Source organism: Manihot esculenta, chromosome 16 (genome assembly GCF_001659605.2).
Source record: "Manihot esculenta cultivar AM560-2 chromosome 16, M.esculenta_v8, whole genome shotgun sequence".
NCBI lineage: Eukaryota > Viridiplantae > Streptophyta > Magnoliopsida > Malpighiales > Euphorbiaceae > Manihot > Manihot esculenta.
Genome location: NC_035176.2, coordinates 33,095,255 through 33,114,284, shown reverse-complemented (window position 1 = coordinate 33,114,284; position 19,030 = coordinate 33,095,255). Strand labels below are relative to the sequence as shown.

Here is a 19,030-nt window from a genome sequence, read left to right as displayed (position 1 = left end):
GCATGCAAGGTTCGGCGGCCGAACATGAGGTTCGGCGGCCGAACCTTGACTTCCCTCACTCAAAACTTTCGGGCGCCTAAAGTCCCTCCGAAAGCATGCATGTTCGGCGGCTGAACCTCAAAGTTCGGCGGCCGAACCTGGGTTTTCCTCCAAAGATTTTTCATGCAAAAACTCATTTAATTCTTACTTAAAAACATGAAATACATGAAAACATTTCATAAAATCATGGTTTTACCCTTCTAGAGGTTTCCGACATCCGAGGTCCCACCAGACGGTAGGGATTCCGATACCGGAGTCTAGCCGGGTATTACATTCTCCCCCCCTTAAGAACATTCGTCCCCGAATGTTCCTCAACTAACATACAAAGCATGGCATCAATCATAACATACAACATAGCATACAATATATCATACATGCAACACATAGAACAACTAACACTCACCTCAGAACAGATGGGGGTATTGCTGGAGCATGGACTCCCGTGTCTCCCATGTGCATTCCTCTAAGTTGTGGTGGTTCCAAAGGACCTTTACCATCGGGATTTCCTTGTTCCTCAACTTTCTGATCTGAGTGTCTAGGATCCGCACTGGCTGTTCTACATAGGTGAGATCCTCATGGATCTCCATATCAGGCTCACTAAGAACCTTTCCAGGATCCGACACGTACTTCCTCAACATGGAAACATGGAAAACCGGATGGATTCTCTCCATAGAAGCAGGCAAGTCTAGCTTGTACGACACATTACCGACCCTCTGAAGCACCTCGAAAGGACCGATGTACCGTGGAGCTAACTTACCCTTCTTCCCGAACCGAACCACTCCTTTCATAGGAGACACCTTGAGCAAAACCAAATCCCCCTCCTGAAACTCTAGCTGTCTTCTACGGATATCTGCATAACTCTTCTGCCGACTAGCAGCAGTCTTGATCCTCTCTCTGATTATGGGTACCACCCTACTGGTAAGCTCTACTAACTCCGGACCCGCAAGAGTCCTCTCTCCTACTTCCTCCCAGCAGATAGGTGATCTGCACTTCCTCCCATACAAAGCTTCATATGGAGCCATCCCTATGCTAGCATGATAGCTGTTATTGTAGGCAAACTCCACCAAAGGTAGATGCTGCCTCCAAGAACCGCCAAAATCTAGCACACACATTCTGAGCATATCCTCTATTGTCTGGATGGTCCTCTCTGACTGTCCGTCCGTCTGTGGGTGGAAGGCAGTACTGAAGTCTAATCTGGTACCCATAGCGTTCTGCAGACTCCGCCAAAACCTGGAGGTGAACTGGGGCCCTCTATCTGACACTATAGATACCGGGACCCCATGCAGTCTGACAATCTCATCTACGTACACCTGCGCCAACTTGTCCACAGAGTAACCACTCCTGACAGGGATGAAGTGAGCAGATTTGGTGAGTCTGTCCACAATCACCCATATGGAGTCCAATCTGTTGGACGTCGCCGGTAACCCCACTACGAAGTCCATAGCTATATTCTCCCATTTCCACTCTGGAATAGGTAGCGGGTTCAACATTCCAGCCGGCTTCTGATGCTCTAGTTTCACCCTCTGACACACATCGCAGGCTGACACGAACAGTGCCACGTCCTTCTTCATAGCTGGCCACCAATACACTCTCTTCAGATCCTGATACATCTTGGTGGCTCCAGGGTGAACACTATACCTGGTATTATGGGCTTCCCCCATAATATCTCCCTTCAGACCAATGTCATCTGGCACACATAATCTGTTCCCGTAGCGGAGGATCCCCTTATCATCAAACTTGAACTCATTACTCTGGCCTGACTGAACCGTTCTGGCTATCCTGACCAACTCTGGGTCCTCATGCTGTTTCTGAGCTACCTGCTCCAGAAACACGGGTGTCACTCTCATCTGAGCCACTAAGGCACCTGTGCCAGACAACTCCAACTGTAATCCCTCACTCATAAGTCTGTGGAACTCCTTCACCACCGGCCTCCTCTCTGCTGAAATGTGGGATAGACTGCCGAGTGATTTCCGGCTTAGGGCGTCTGCCACAACATTCGCCTTACCCGGATGGTACTGAATCTTACAATCATAGTCACTCAACAGCTCTACCCATCTCCTCTGCCTCATGTTCAGTTCTCTCTGACTCAAGATGTACTGCAGGCTCTTATGATCTGTGAAGATCTCACACTTTACTCCATAAAGGTAATGCCTCCACATCTTGAGTGCAAAGATCACTGCTGCCATCTCTAGGTCATGTGTGGGGTAATTCAGCTCATGCTTCTTCAGCTGTCTAGAAGCATAAGCGATCACCCTCTCATTTTGCATCAGCACACAACCCAGTCCCACACGGGATGCATCACAATATACTGAGAAGTCATCATCACTTTTTGGCAGAGCTAACACCGGTGCTGAAGTCAACCTCCTCTTAAGCTCCTCAAAGCTTTCCTCACACTGATCGGTCCATATAAACTTCTGATTCTTCTTTGTCAATTTGGTCATAGGAGCAGCAATCTTTGAGAAGTCCTGAACGAACCTCCTGTAGTAACCTGCTAAACCCAGAAAACTTTTGATCTCGGTCACTGTGGTGGGTCTAGGCCAGTTAGCTACAGCCTCTACCTTCTTGGGGTCTACTTCAATACCCTGTTCTGACACAATGTGCCCCAAGAATGAAATGCTCCTAAGCCAAAACTCACACTTGGAGAACTTGGCATACAAGCCATGCTCTCTCAAGGTCTGCAAAACTGTCCTCAGGTGATGGGCATGCTCTTCTGCATTTCTGGAATACACTAGGATATCATCTATGAAGACAATAACGAAGTGATCCAGATACTGACTGAATACTCTGTTCATGAGGTCCATGAATGCTGCAGGGGCGTTGGTCAACCCAAACGGCATCACAAGGAACTCATAGTGCCCATACCTGGTCCTGAAAGCTGTCTTCGGTACATCTTCATTCCTTATCCTCAACTGATGGTACCCTGATCTCAGATCTATTTTGGAGAAACAACCTGCTCCTGCTAGCTGGTCGAATAGATCGTCGATCCTCGGCAAAGGGTACTTGTTCTTGATGGTGACTTTGTTCAACTGTCTGTAGTCGATACAAAGCCTAAGGGATCCATCCTTTTTCTTTACAAAGAGCACTGGAGCACCCCAAGGTGAGGTACTCGGTTGGATGAAACCCTTGTCCACCAGTTCTTGCAACTGTTCCTTTAGCTCTTTCAACTCTGCTGGCGCCATCCTGTAGGGAGGGATAGAGATAGGCCTAGTTCCAGGCATCAGCTCTATTTCAAACTCTATCTCCCTTGCAGGTGGTAGTCCTGGAAGCTCGTCTGGGAAAACATCTAAGAACTCACTCACCACAGGCACTGAGGCGGGCTCTCTGACATGACTATCTAACTCCCTCACATGAGCTAGAAACCCCTGACATCCCCTCCTAAGCAACCTACGAGCCTGAAGAGCTGAGATCAGACCTCTAGGTGTACCCCTCTTGTCTCCTCTGAAGACGACCTCTGACCCATCCTGATCTCTGAATCTGACTACCTTGTCTCTACAGTCCAAGGTAGCACCATGGGTCGATAACCAATCCATCCCTAGAATGACGTCAAAATCTGTCAAATCTAGAACCACAAGGTCGGCGGAAAGGCATCTTCCCTCTATGAAAACTGGACTACATTGGCAGACTGCCTCTGCCACTGACGGGTCACATTTGGGTCCACTGACCCATAGGGGACACTCTAATCCTGAGACCATCAATCCTACCCTCTCCACGACTCTCGGAGCAACAAAAGAATGAGATGCACCCGGGTCCATTAAGGCATACACATCTGAACAACCAATGATGAGATTACCTGCCACCACGGTGTTGGATGTGTTGGCCTCCTGCTGAGTCATAGTGAAGATCCGTGCCGGAGCTGATGGACCTTCACCTCTGTATCCTGCTGATGAAGAGGCTGACCCTCTCCCTCTGCCTCTGCCACTGGCCTGTGTTGCGGCTGGAGCTACTGGCTGCACCACACTGCCGGAGGTTGTCTGCTGAGACGGTGCTGTAAAGGCTCCTCTAGGACAATCTCGAGCCAAATGACCCGCTTGTCCGCACCTGAAACATGTGTTTGTCCCTGCCAGACATACTCCCTTGTGTGGTCTCCCACATCTCATACATGCTGTGACCTCTGCGCCAGAGCTTGAGCCACTGCCTAAACCCAGACCTGACTTGATCTTGTTCCAGAACTTATTCTTCTTAGATTTTCTGTGGCCTCTGTCCCACTTCTTATTGCCTGCAACTGCTGTACTCAGAGAAGAAGAGTCTAACCTTTCCCCACCTGGGGTCTTGGAACCAGAAGACTGTGCCACTGACTGTTTTACCTTCCCCTCAACGATAGCACTAGCCTCCATTCTCCTAGCCATATCTACTATGGCATGGAAACTCTCCCTCTCTGATGACTGTACCAAAGAGGAATACCTGGAGTGCAGCCTCATAATATATCTCCTCGACTTCTTTTGATCCGTGTCCAAATTCAGCCCAGCATATGGCAACAACTCCAGGAACCTGTCTGTGTACTCGTCTACACTCATGTCATCAGTTTGCCTCAACTGTTCGAATTCTATCATCTTCAATTCCCTTGAACTATCAGGGAAAGCCCATCCTGCAAACTCGTTTGAAAACTCTTCCCAATTCATGCTGTCCACTCTCGGGTTCACATAATTCTTGAACCACTCCCGTGCCTTCTTGCACTTAAGCGTGAACCCGGCCATCTGAATGGCTCTACTGTCATCAGCCCCTATCTCATCTGTAATTGCCTTGACCCGCTCCAAATACACGAACGGATCATCACCGGTCTCAAACTGGGGAGCACCCAGCTTCATATAATCGGTCATCTTGACCTTGCTCCCTCCAGATGAGGTAGGTTTGGGTACTTGTGTTTCCGGGACAGTAGATACTGGTGGTGGTGGAGGTACAACATCCCCTGGGGTAGGGTTTGCTGTACTGGTAAAGGGAGGTGGAGGTGGGTACATGGGGTACTGAGAGTATGGTGGGTAGTAAGGTGGGTATGGCATATGTGGAGGATAAGGGCTAAAACTGGGGTAATCCGATGTACCTCCCATCGAATACCCTGGATGGTGTGAATAGGGTGGGTAGTGATGTGGCTGGACATAACTCGAGGCCTGAGTGCCTCCTTCTGATTCTCCCATGCCCTCTTCCGGCATGCTCACACCGAGACTGCCATCCCTCCTCTGGTCTACTTCCATATCCTCAGACATTCCTCCCTGCACTGTTCCCCTTACTGATCTGCTTCTACCCAGATCCAAAGACCTTCTAGGGTCTCTAGCTACTCTGTCTCTGTTGGACCTACTGGACATTGCCCTAGGCAATGCTGGAGGACGGGCATCAGTGCCCTCGTCCTGAGGTGGCACTCCAGTCAATCGTGCAGATCGACGAGTTCCTCTCATTCTATCTTCTGAAAAACAGCACATAGCATAAACAATCATTAGCATCATATGGTTCTTGTGGAAACACATGAACCCTCATCACATACATAGCATCACATCATAGCATTTATGCACATGCATATCATCATGGCATATCATATCATCATATAGACAGGACTCTACATCCTATCCTAGTGGACATGATTTTCCTAGTGTGCTTGACCTTCTAGAACATCTATGAGCCCGACACTCTAGGTCCGATCATATGAACCTAGGGCTCTGATACCACTCTGTAACGACCCGGAAATCCGACCCGTTACCGGCGCTAGGATCCAGATCGGCTTAAGGCCGCCGGGACCCGTAGCAAGCCTACATACATCCTGTTTACCTGTTTAATCCCATACATGATCAACAAACATACATAAGAATTAAAACTTTTCTTTTGCTTCATACACCAAACTCAACCTGTGCATGCACTGTATTCATCATATACATAAACATTAATCCCTCTGTGGGATTTCATCAAAGCCTCAAAGGCAAAATATAATCTGTGTTGAGTTGGTTCACATATACATCATAAAATAAGATCATGTACATACCAAGGGATTAACATATACTATGGTCAAGCACAAATCTATCCTCAATAACATAGTTACATAACATAACTGTTCAAACCTTACATTACATTCTTATCATATGTCATGTCCACATACTCTAGCTATTACATACATATGACTTGACTTCACTCTAGCTGACTTCTTGATCTCTCCTGTACCTGCAACTCTGGGGATAATGGGAGTGGGGTGAGCTAAAAGCCCAGTGAGCAGAAACTAAAAACATTTGTTTTAATTCCTCCATTTTTAGGTATATTATTATTCATTTTATTATTATTTAACTTTTTCTTATTCATGCTTTCATGTATGCGTCATAACACAAACATTTCACAACAAGGATGAACTTGTCACCATTTAGCCCCTATCTTTCTTACTTATACATGCCGGGGGCGTAGAGCCGTAGCAGGCACACCCGGACTTCCATCATCAATCATAGTGCCAGGGGCGTAGAGCCGTAGCAGGCACACCTGGACTCACATAGGCTATCATGTCATACGAGGGCTAATGGATCATTCAATGTTCATCCACATCAACAACAAATTATGCAATGCAACATATTCGTGCATTCTAATGCAAGCAACCTAATATTGCATGGCATAATGATGCATGGGCAATGCTTTATGATTCATTCATTTATTCATTTACTTTAAAGCTTAAGGGGTTGTTCCACTCACCTGGTAACTGAAGCTTGACAACGAACTCTGAACAACTATCTCACAACCGGGGGTCTCGGTTCCTCGGGTCCGAACCTACACAGGTGGACTCAAATGAGGCACCAAACATACATGAACGTGACTCTGAAAAGCTCCCCAAAAACCCCCTAAAACATCCTGAAAACATCACATGAAAACATGCAAGAAATGGCTGAACAGGGCACTTTCGGCGGCAGGTTCGGCGGCCGAAAGTCCCTCTGCAGCCGAAAGTCATGCAGGTTCGGCGGCACTTTCGGCGGCCGAACCTCCCAGACAGAGACGAACCTTGAGTTTCGGGGGCAGGCTTCGGCAGCCGAAACTGCCTCCACAAGGGGGTTCGGCGGCCGAAAGTCACTTCGGCGGCCGAACCTGAGTTTCTGCCGAAGGGCAGAAACTTGGCTCCCTTGTGTCCACAGCCTCCAAAACGCCCCAAAACCTGCATAAACTTGATTCTACTCATGCATACACATCATACCAGTTCCTAGTGGCCTCATACAAACATATGCCCCAACTACAACACTTCAAACACACATCAAGCAAGCCACATTGTTCAAAAAAATCACATAAACCTAACATATGCTCAACTAACTCTAACATGCTTCTCTACCCCTTAAAACTTCATGAAACTCATTTAAAACATACATTGAGCTTAAGATCGGCTCTTACCTCTTGAAGATCGAGAAAGAGACGACTCAACTCGGAGATCCAAGTACGAGAGCTCCTGAGTTTCCAAAGCTCCAAAACTTGCCTTTAAAGCTTAAAACTTGCAATGTGGGTTTAAAACTCAAGAAAGATGGAGGAGATCTAGTGAAAGAACACAAGATTTGAGGAGAGGGAGATCGGAAGCTTGTTGTGGCCGAAAATGGGAGAAAACCTCGCCCATTTCGGCTAAGGGTCCCTTTTATAGTGGCTGGCCAGGCCACGTTCGGGGGCCGAAGGTGCCTCCGCATGCATGCAAGGTTCGGCGGCCGAACATGAGGTTCGGCGGCCGAACCTTGACTTCCCTCACTCAAAACTTTCGGGCGCCTAAAGTCCCTCCGAAAGCATGCATGTTCGGCGGCTGAACCTCAAAGTTCGGCGGCCGAACCTGGGTTTTCCTCCAAAGATTTTTCATGCAAAAACTCATTTAATTCTTACTTAAAAACATGAAATACATGAAAACATTTCATAAAATCATGGTTTTACCCTTCTAGAGGTTTCCGACATCCGAGGTCCCACCAGACGGTAGGGATTCCGATACCGGAGTCTAGCCGGGTATTACAGCAGACATTTTTTTGCTGACCTGGACTTTAATCTGTTAAGCGCTATTACCTTTCCTGTGAGCCTCTGTACATCCCTTATACAAGTCAGCTCAGACATACTCAATATGGCTTCTACTTTTTTTGAATTCGGCTCTATGCCCTTCCCACTGACCATGTAGGCTAAAAATTTTCCTACTTTGATGGAAAAAACGCATTTCACGGGGTTCAACCTCATTCTGTATTGCCACAGTACTCAGAAGACTTCTTCTAAGTCAGTCAGATATTGCTGGAATGTAACGACCCGGAAATCGGACCGCTACCGGCGCTAGGATCCAGATCGACTTAAGGTCGCCGGGACCCGTAGCAAACCTAACATACATCCTGTATACCTGTTTAATCCCATATATGATCAATCATTTACATAAAAATTTTAAACTTTTCCTTTCATTCACCAAGCTTAACCTGTGCATGCACAACTCATAGCCATAAAACCCCACACTGGAGCCCTCATCAAATGCTTAAATGGGGTAACATACCATATATTAAGTTTGGTTTACATAAATATCAATAAAACATCTCATAAAAAGGATCATGTACCAAAGAGGGATTAACAAACATACTAGGGACAAGCACAACTCTAAAACTCGATAAATATCATTACATTACATTATTGTACTATACTTCGCATTACATTATTTTCATGTCCACATCTAGCTATTACATCAAACATGACTCATTTACTCTTGCTGACTTCCTGGTCTATCCCGTACCTGCAAACCTGGGGGTTAAGGGAATTGGGTGAGCTACTAGAGCCCAGTGAGCAGAATAATAAAACATTGTATTTAAAACATATGATCTCATGGAATGCATCACAGTATTCAGCTCGTTTAGGCTCGCGAGTTCGGCTCGTTTTCAAATTCATGAACAAGCACGCAAGCTGACTTATGAACAAGCTCGCGAACAAGCTCGTGAATAGGCTCACGAATAAGCTCGTGAATATGCTCGTTCACCAATACCAATCCCACATCGAAAGTTGAAGGGATATGGAGGACTGTGACTTATCTATAAAAGAACAACCCTTCTACATTTTTTTATTAGTTTTTGGGTTTGAGAGACTTCAATTAAATAAAAAAAATTAATTTAAAAGTCTCTCATGACCTTATAATTTAAATTTTATTTTTAATTTAAATTTATTTATAATTTAAATAAATTTGAATTATATTGAGCTTGTTTATTATATAATCGATCTCAAATTCGAGCCTAAATGAGATTAAATTAGAACTTTTTGAGTGGAGTTTGAGTTGGCTCGTTAATATGATAAATGAGCTTATTTCGAGCTCAAGTTTAATATTTATTTATGAATCAAGCTTGAACTTTTAAATTTATTCTCTAATTGAGCCTGAGCTTATCAAAACTCGGCTCGGCTCGATTCGATTACAGCCCTACTTCTGCTTTCATGGGCTTGGACCATTGTATAAAATCTTTATCCTCGATTGCCACGAGCACTTCGACACTGGTCACTTTCAGGGGAGTAATCTCAGTAGAAGCGAGGGTTGATAAGGTCTCTGCTTCTTTCTCTCCCACCGGTATTTGTTCAATGCATCTAGCCTCTGATCCTGTCTCTTCTCTAGCCTATCTTGTCTTTTGTCCTTCCCAACCCTTCCTCTGTCTCTATCGTCTTTTAAAATTGGCTGGTTGTCAAGGCGTCATCCTGCCTTATGTATTTCTCAGCCCTCTTCATCAACTCTGATAGGGAGGTGGGGGGCTTTCTGCACAACGACCCAAAGAACTCCAGGGAAGTTAAGCCCTTTTGCATGGCTTCTACTGCTCTCCCTTCATCCAGCTCAGGTATCTACAAAGCCTCATAGTTGAACCTGGCGACATACTCCCTCAGGGATTTTTTCCTCAGGGATTTATTCCTCTTCTGCCGAATGATCTATAAGTAGCTCATTTTTCTTTCTACAGAAACTCCAGCAATGAATCTGCTAATGAATACACTAGCTAGGTCTATGAAGCTCTTAATGTTTCTTGCCTCCAAACTGTTAAACCATGCCCTGGATAGTCCTGTTAAGGTGGTGGGAAAAACCTTACACATCAAGGCATCCGAGTGAGTCTACAATTCCATGAATGTTTTATAGTTCAAGACATACTCTCGGGGGTTTTTTGTCCCATCATAGGCTGACGTGGTTGGCATCATGAACTTCTTTGGAATGGTTTCTTATTGAACCCTTGTCACAAATGGTGATGAGGTTAGCAATAGGGGACTGTTATTGTTTCATGCTCCTAACTCTGTTAGTAGTTGCTCTTTTAACTTTTCTAGCTTTTGATCTACATCCACGTCTTCCCTTTTGGTCCTCTTCTCTAAGCGGTAGTTTCTTTCTACCTCTTCACTATCCGACCTTTCTGCTGGCTCGAAGGAATAGCTCTCAGCCCCATCATTCTCAATGAGCTCTCTCACTACCATGTCTCTTGCTCTAGCTATCGGCTCATTTCTCCGACTAGCCTCTCAATCTCCATCATCTATTCTCCTACTGTTCTATTGAAGGGCTTAATAGTTTAACGTGGGTTGGGGCTCATTGACATTGAGCCCCTCGGCTACAGGTGGTATGCTCAACGAAGTGTTGAGTCATCTCTATTGCAACATCTGTCCTAGCCACTGGGCAGTGCTCTATAATTAGAGAACCATACTTTGCAGCTCTTGGTCAGACAAGGTAGTTCAAGGTGGTATGCTCAGCAGAGTGTTGAGTCCTCTCTATTGCAACATCTGGCCTAGCCACTGGGCAGTACTCTATAATTAGAGAGCCATACTTTGCAGCTCTTGGTCAGACAAGGTAGTTCAAGGCATGGTTCCGGCTGAGCTCAGTGACGGGTTAAACAATATAGGTGGCTAGTTTAACGGGGCAGTTGGGCTAGAGAATGAGAACTGTGGTCATTCTTAAGTTGAACACAGGTCATTTGGGGAGTTTCCGGTGTGGTTTTCGCCATGGTTGGCCATGTGAATCTCAATGGATGAAATAAGGATTAGAATTTCGATGATAAAAGACCTCCTTCATTTCCACAAACAGCACCAATTGATGTTCTGAAATCCAGTAAAAGATAAACTCAATGTGTATTTTGGTAAGTTTAGTTTAGTTTGTCTCTCTCTTGCTTCCTTTATTTTTTTTCTCTTTTGTCCTCTAGCAACGTATAACCATGTACTCACCATGTACTCTGTGTTCTTTTCCATTGTCAGACGTAATTCTATTCGCCGTCACACAATCCTGAACGTCATGTGATTTGTTGTTTCACCGATCAGAGGAATAAATATAGTCAGATCTCCCATGCGTAGATTTGAGCCTGGTCCGACTCATCAAAAATTGGACTTGCATATGAAGCAAATCTATGTATTGAGTGTCAGTTGAATTAAGACCTAATCTTTCTTGTACGGGTTGAACCAAAATTAGAGTGTTTAGGGCCAGATTATCATCACTATTTAAAATTATAAAAATGAAGTAATATAAATATTTAAAGTTATAGTAATAAATAATACTTGTAGTTAAAATTACAGAAATTAAAAGTATAGATTTTTAAGCTGCTAATTCTTAAAATCCTTTTATTTTTATCTAATATATAATATAGATAAAAATTTATGAAAAATTGTGACAACGGTCTAAATATGTCATTAATATTATTTAATCTCAATGTTACAAAATTAATACGTTTTTTTTTTTTTTTTGGAACTGGAAAAATTAATACGTTAGAAATAATAAAATATTATTTATTATAAAAAATTATATTATAAATAATATTATTAAATTAATATAATTTAATTCAAATATATTTATATTATAATAATAATAATTTAAAAAATAAGGACAAAATAATTTCTCATTAAATTTTTTATAATAAATTATTTTTTAAATTTAATTTATGTCTAATAAAATATGATCATATAAAAAATAATAATCTATCATGAATTGACCATTTTATTTTTAAAAATAAAAAAAAATTAATAAGAAACTATCTTATAAATTACCCTTTTATTAAAAAAAAAATTTGAAAAAAACAGCCGCGGAGCTGATCTTTTGGTTCTTACTCCCCCCTGTTCCACAAAATCTTTTGGTTCCCCTCCCCGACATTTTTAAAACCCCTTGTTTAGGCTGTTTATGTGCAGAAAGAACTTGCATTTTCCAATTTGGCATTTGAGTTTAGACTTTTAACGTTGCAGGGCAGTAGGTAATTTTTTAACTTTTCTTGGAAATGTTCAGTTTCAGTACGAGGCCTCAACCAATTGTATTTTGAAAAAATAAATGGACAACGGTAGAAATATAAACGAGTCTGAATAATCTCGCTCTCTACATAATCCAGGATCAACTATTAAGAAAATGAATATTTCTCAAAAAAAACAAAGAATAAATTTGGAAAGGAAAACCCCAAATTTCCCTACAACAATTGAAATATAAAGCAGGCAATACCCTCATTACTGTAATAAAATTGGAAACAAATTCTCCAAGCTCACATCAAAACAAACCCCAAAGCAAAACCCCCAGTGACACCACTAAGCTGCCTTTCAAGCTTGTAGCAGCACTTGTAGGGGCAACTGCAGGACCCTCAAACTCTGCTGGAGAAGGAGCTGGAGAAATACCAGTGTACCTATGCCTTTGAGACAGCACTACCACAATCATCTTCTGGCCCTTCACGCAGTGTCCCTCTGCTCCACTGATGAAATAATATGCTCCCGATCGATCAAGCTTCACCTTCGTGTTCCCATCCCCGTACTCTTCAATTGGATTTGAGGTATTGCAGCTAAGGTAAGCCTCCCTGGTCACTTGCAACACCGAGTCCTTTTGACTATCGTACTTCCACACTGACACATCAAGAAGAAAAGGGTAGTAATAATGTTAGAGATACATTGCAGAGTCACATTGAAAGAAACAATATTAAGAAAAGATGATGTACCCAGAAAATCGCCAATGCGAAAGCGAGCACTTTCAGCCCAGTTGTTTAGAGAATCAGATTGAGAAGATGGGATTTTCCAGGCATCTGTTTTCCCACCAACCAGAATTTCTTTAGCTTCTGAGAAGCCTAAGAGCAGAGCGACCGTGAGCAACAGAGAAGAATTTGCAACAACTCTTTGAAAGCGAGCCATGGAGATTGAGATGGGCTTGAAGAGAGAGAGTGTGCAACTTCTTTGAGAGCGGTGAGGGCTCAGACTGAAGTGGTAGAGGGGCATTTGGTTGTATTTATAGAGGAGGGGGAAAGTAGCCGTTAGAGAAAATGAATCTGTGGGTCACATGGGGTTCAGGGTGTGGACCATTTTCCGGTTTTGGCATTTGTGTTACTGACCAAACTGTAACGATCAAAATTGCATGAAAAGGCGGTAAGGAATCTAAACGGCCCAAAAAACCGAAGCTTTTTGTACGGATTTCATGGCCAGGCGTTTATGTTGTCTAAGGAACCACTCTCGTAATCCGCCAAAACTCTTCACTGTTAGGCTCACACTTGCATCGCGTTTTGCCTCTTTGGTAACGGAGTTTCAATAAAGAAACGTCTTTTTTTTTTTCTTGTATGAAATACTTTCAACTCATTTATGTGAAGGAATTTATTTTACTTGTAACGGATAACACTGCAGGCTGATGGCATTGAATTGGGCCAAGATATAATTTGAAGCCCACTGTCAGGTTATCTTTCTAGCACTTTGCATAACCCATTGTCATTTGAAGCCTAGGGGCTTCCACGGGCTGGGCTTGCTATTCTTGTTAAACCCAGAACCTACTCATATTCGAGATTGAAAACTCCAATTCCAATTTCCCACCACTAGACATCTAGAAGTTCATGTACTAGCTTTTCCACTTGTCCTAAGGCCTTGAGTTCGGGGCATGCAACCGCCATGTGTTCATTAACTAAACCATCCCTCCCTAGAGTCAACTTAAACGTGGCAAAATTTTCTAGTCATGGTCTCTACGCAGCAAGGAGCTGCCTAAAACTGCAGGGAACGAGGGGAGGAATGCGGCCGACACACAATATGAATCCCGAAGAAGTTAAAGCTGCAGGCTTTGAGGGATCTAAGAGCACACCAGGCCACAACCCAGGAGGCTTCTTGCACCAGAGGGGCAAACTACCCTTTAGCCCAACCACCATGACAATCACTGGCCTTGTTATCGCGGCTTCCGTAGGATACATGGTCTGGTACGCCAAGAAAAAACCTGAAGCAAGCCCCCGGGATGTAGCCAAGGTGTCTACCAATAGTGCTGATCCTAAGGATACTCATCCTAGGAAGTAGGTTACAGATGGCTGTATCTAATTTGTCCGAGTTTTTGTTCTATGTTGGTTTATAAATATAATATGAATTACAAACTGATTAAAATTCGTAGTTTCTATTTTCTTTGTTTTAGACTTGTAGGTTCGTATGATAAACAGGCATGCATAATGCAGGGGAAAACGTGATCAACATATGTAATTGAAGTGGAAAGGCGTATTAGCTAAAACCAATTGATTACTGTTTGCGTTAATCTAGGAATGGCAGACTTGGGACCTATCATTTGAGGTTCCAGTGGTTAATCTTGCCCAGATATCGTCGGAGCTTCAATTCTTGTCCAAGGGGCAAGGTAAGGCGTCGGAAATGGCAAAACCTGAGTCATCAGATACGTAGGGCGAAACCTTTTTTGCCCATTTTAATGTTAGGCTTCACTTTTAAAATGGCGAAGCGCCTTCGGTTTCAACAAGGTAAAATGTCAAATAGCAATAATCATGGGGAATTTTTGCAGGTTATCACCTAATGTGTATATCCTGAGACATTTTGGTTAGGCATTTGGAGTGGGTGTGCGACTGTTTGTGTGAATCTTAAGTTCTAACAGGAAGTTGTACTAATCTTTCACCAACAACCTATAATAACAGTCAATTGGAAGCATTACAAGCTTCCTGAGAATCTATATATTAAAGATTAAAAAAAACAAACCGAAAAAAAAGGAAAAAGAAAATCAACAGCAAGTAAAATAAAGGACTTTTAACATCAGTATCATCTTTGTCTCCATTCAAAAATGAAAAAAAATGTTTACATCTAAAAAACATAATTATCTACTATCTTCGAATCTTACCCTGTTTCGATGAAGAGAAGGAACAGCCGATATCAATCAATCTTCACTGATGAATATATGAGCCTCGTGAACCAAAAGCATGCATAAAACCCAATGGTGCCCGTCAACACAAAAAATGCATACGATGCGATTAGCATGTACCCGAAGTATAATGCCCCTGATACGAACTTTGTTATCTCGAGCTTTGTGAAGAAGTAGAATGTTGCATAAAGGAAGAGATACAACGCAGAAGACCCAGATGTAAGGTATGACCTCCACCACCACAGGTAGTCCTCACTGCACAACTGGAAGTAGCAAAGTACCACAGTTATTTCAGCACAAGTGACAATGAGGATGATGAACACTAGGAAGAGGAAGCCGAAGATATAGTAAAACTGATTCAGCCAGATTGAGGTGAGGATGAAGAAGAGCTCGATGAAAACAGCTCCAAAAGGAAGTATTCCTCCAATTAGAATTGAGAAGGCTGGGTTCATGTACCAAGCCTGCTCTGGGATCTGTCGAGGAATTTTATTCGTCTTCACAGGATCCTCAATTGCTGGTTTCCTGAACCCAATATAACTTCCCACAAACACAAGGGGAACTGAAATTCCAAACCATAAAAATATCAGAGCAAACATTGTACCAAATGGTACAGCCCCAGATGATTTCTGGCCCCAGATGAGAGCATTTAAGACAAAGAAAATGGCAGAGACAATTCCTGGGAACATCAAAGCAGTCCTGAATGCAGGTCTCCTCCATTCTGTTCCTTTAAACATCTTGTACAAACGAGCAGAGGCATAACCAGCGAAAAGGCCCATGAAAACCCAGAGTAAGAGCATGGCGGTCATAAGACCACCTCGGTTTGATGGAGAAAGGAACCCTAGAATTGCAAAGATCATGGTAACAAGGGTCATTCCAAAAAACTGAACACCTGTTCCAACATAGACACAGAGTAAATCAGAATTTGATGGCGGCCTGAAAACATCTCCATGGACAAGCTTCCATCCAGTCTCTTCCTGGGCTTCTTCCTGGGTCTCCAATTCATTGTACTTGGATATGTCACGGTAAAGCGTGCGTAGCATAATCATTGCCACCATGCCCGATAGAAACAGGACGATCATCAATGAATTAACAATTGAGAACCAATGAATCTGGTCATCGTTCATTAAAAGGTAGGTATCCCATCTAGATGCCCACTTCACATCACTCTCCTGAGAGGCAGACAAGAGTGAGACAGTGAATAGAACAATCACACCTCACATATGAGCAAGTCACTTCAATGTTCCAATGATATTATGCTTGAGAAAGGAATGGGAAAAGAGGGAGAAAAGAGAGGGGGAGAGAGAGAGAGAGAGAGAGAGAGGAGGAGGAGGAAAAGAAAAAGGGAAAATTCCATTGGAGCTATTTTATCAACAGTAAAATCTAATCAAACAATGGAATTATACATCTTTTTGTAGTTCGTATCATCCTTTCCTATTCATAGAACAGATGCTCATAACGTTAAACAGAGACCACTAAGTTGTAGTTATATAAAAGAACTCACCTGGAATTCAACATCATATGTGAAAATAACTTCTTTTTTCTCTTCAACTTCTTGAGGAGAGTTCGAATTAACAACTGTGTGCTTTGCCTGGGGGTCACAGGTAGTCAAATGAGTTTTCTCATCGTTCCATTTTCCTTCATATTCATGCTTAACACTGTATGAATCAAACACACAAATATTACTACAACATAACATGGAAGATACAGCTCAAAGAAAACACTTCATATAAGATGCATGATCCTGAAAATCAAACCTCAATGGTTTAACTTCAAATCCAACAATTCTTGCAGAGTCAGTTTGCAAATCTCTATGAAACTTCACTGTGAATGCCAAATGATTGTGGATAAAATACTTTTGCTCATTACTCTGCATATAATTTCCAGTAAGCAAAAGCAAAAAACAGCCCACCAACAAGAAACAGAGTTCGAAATCCAACAACCTACCCCACTATATTGGCCTTTGAGACCAACATGAAAGCCAAGCTGATATACAGTAGGAGATTCCTGATCCAACCTTTGTCTTGGAACCACAAGAGGAAGGTTATCAAGGATCCTATAGCATGCATATAAAAAAACAATTAGATGATAAAATATGAATGAATTTAGACAGCAATTAGCACATATATCGTCTATAAAATATGTTTCATACATGTTGACCCGATACTCATCATCAATCTTCTCTTTGAACTCCTTCACAGTTTTGGCATCAAGTTTAAGACGACAAACAATATTGCACATCTTTGGCTCCCGCATTTTAAACTACAATAATCACCACAGCAGAAAGAATCAGTGACAACCACATTAAAGAATCGACGAAGATCCAGAAAAGATAATATAACTGACCACAAAGGGGGAATTTTCAATACGGTCACCACGAAGCACTTCCCCAAGATTTTCTGCACTGTCCAAAATCTTGGATGGGCGACAATAAGGGAGAGTATAGTACGAGTAAGGAAGCTGTGTTTTTGTAGAGGTCAATTTGTTCACTTTCACCTTCAACTTATCTCCCTACAGTTTATGGGAAAAAAGCAAGTAGACAAACACATATAGAGTTAGTTGGTTCTTTCTTAATGATTTTCCACCATGGCATAACGTATAAATGTGGCATGCTCCATTCTCCAGTTTGAAGAATGATAGGTATGATATAAAATAATCACAATAACATCAATGACTTAGACACACGTTATTGAGAAGAATAATGCAACTAGAGATTGGTAAAGCAAAGGACTCAATACCATCAATGTTAATTACTTCCATAAGCCATCAGAAATATTGCATTAGATACACTATCACTGGCAGCAAATACAAGGTAAAGGATTCCTCTGCACAAATATGGTCTTTTGAATGAGAATGCAAATGCATCAAGGACAGAGACTAAAATCTAACTTTATGGTAATCATCCAGGAGCAATACCAAGCCCCATCTCAATGCAAATGCCCAACGAAGTAAGGATTAAGTTGCATAGACAGAGATGCTAGGAGTCATTTCCAGAACATTTCTTAAGCATACAATTCAGCAATGCCCAAGTCTCACAAGTGAGCAGAGAAATGCGTTAGAATTAAAGCAAGAGTGTTTGTGGCTTTTCCAACCCAGTACGAACTCCAGGATAATTAACTTGAATTCATCATGCATTTTCAAGTTTCAAACATTCATGAACAGGAAAGAAACCATAATGAGATGTATATAGTAGCTACAGTGGTTAAACAGAAATGGTCCATTCAGGAAGCTACCTCTAATTGCTTGGATCTATATTCACTGCGTAATGTAATGCAGATGATAATGTTGATCCATATTATACATATTCTCAAATCAAATTTTTCATATTCTTTGCATGTCAAATATCACTCCCAGAATCAATCATATCCAGTGACTCAGTCTTTAAACTATAGGAGAGATGCATTACAGAAACGAAATCGAAACAAAGATGCATTTGACCACTACTCTATCAGGTAAATCGATCAGAATAACGCACTAATTATTCAAACTTCATCTCATTTCCTTCATTTTATCAACAGCCAAACATAAATTAAGCAAAACCATAAATGACAAATAAAAGCATAACCAGATCCAAAAACAAAAGTGCAGATCGAGCCAAGTTGTGTTCCGTGTTCAAAATCCAGAAAAATAAAAGGCGCTCACCTTGACAAAATCCTCAGGAGCGACGCCAGGAAGGTAGAAGCAGTGAGCGCCATGGAACAGAAGCACGAGAACTGCACAGATCGTCGCTAATGGAGGTAAAGATCTTCCTCCTCGAGGCTCCATGGCGTTTTATGCAAAACAGGAAAGAAGAGGGAGAGGAAAAGAAGAGAAAGAAGGGAGATCTAGCGTGGTGGTTTTTCTGGTGCGCGGTCGATAGATTAGAGAGGGCGTGTTATAATAAGAGGCGGGTCAACAAGGTAGAGGAAAAATGAAGCTCGGGGGTCGAGTGATTGGACTAGATGCGGTCCTGGTTTTTTCGGTCCGGTTGATTTGGGTACG

General features: G+C 42.5%; 2 protein-coding genes across 2 annotated transcripts; both read right to left on the bottom strand.

Annotated features, from left to right (window-relative positions):
* Window positions 1-12,257: 12,257 nt before the first annotated feature.
* LOC110603644 (early nodulin-like protein 1) lies at window positions 12,258-13,164 on the bottom strand. The gene is made up of 2 exons (XM_021741456.2): window positions 12,894-13,164; window positions 12,258-12,801 (listed from the first exon to the last, which is right to left on the bottom strand). The coding sequence occupies exons 1-2, from the start codon at window positions 13,081-13,083 to the stop codon at window positions 12,455-12,457; spliced, it is 537 nt and encodes a 178-aa protein (XP_021597148.2). The 5' UTR covers window positions 13,084-13,164; the 3' UTR covers window positions 12,258-12,454.
* A 1,738-nt stretch (window positions 13,165-14,902) lies between these two features.
* LOC110603643 (transmembrane 9 superfamily member 8) lies at window positions 14,903-18,985 on the bottom strand. Its single transcript, XM_021741455.2, has 7 exons — window positions 18,692-18,985; window positions 17,396-17,560; window positions 17,202-17,311; window positions 16,997-17,105; window positions 16,807-16,919; window positions 16,554-16,707; window positions 14,903-16,221 (listed from the first exon to the last, which is right to left on the bottom strand). Exons 1-7 carry the CDS (start codon window positions 18,812-18,814, stop codon window positions 15,064-15,066), a joined length of 1,932 nt encoding a protein of 643 aa, XP_021597147.1. The 5' UTR covers window positions 18,815-18,985; the 3' UTR covers window positions 14,903-15,063.
* Window positions 18,986-19,030: the final 45 nt, after the last annotated feature.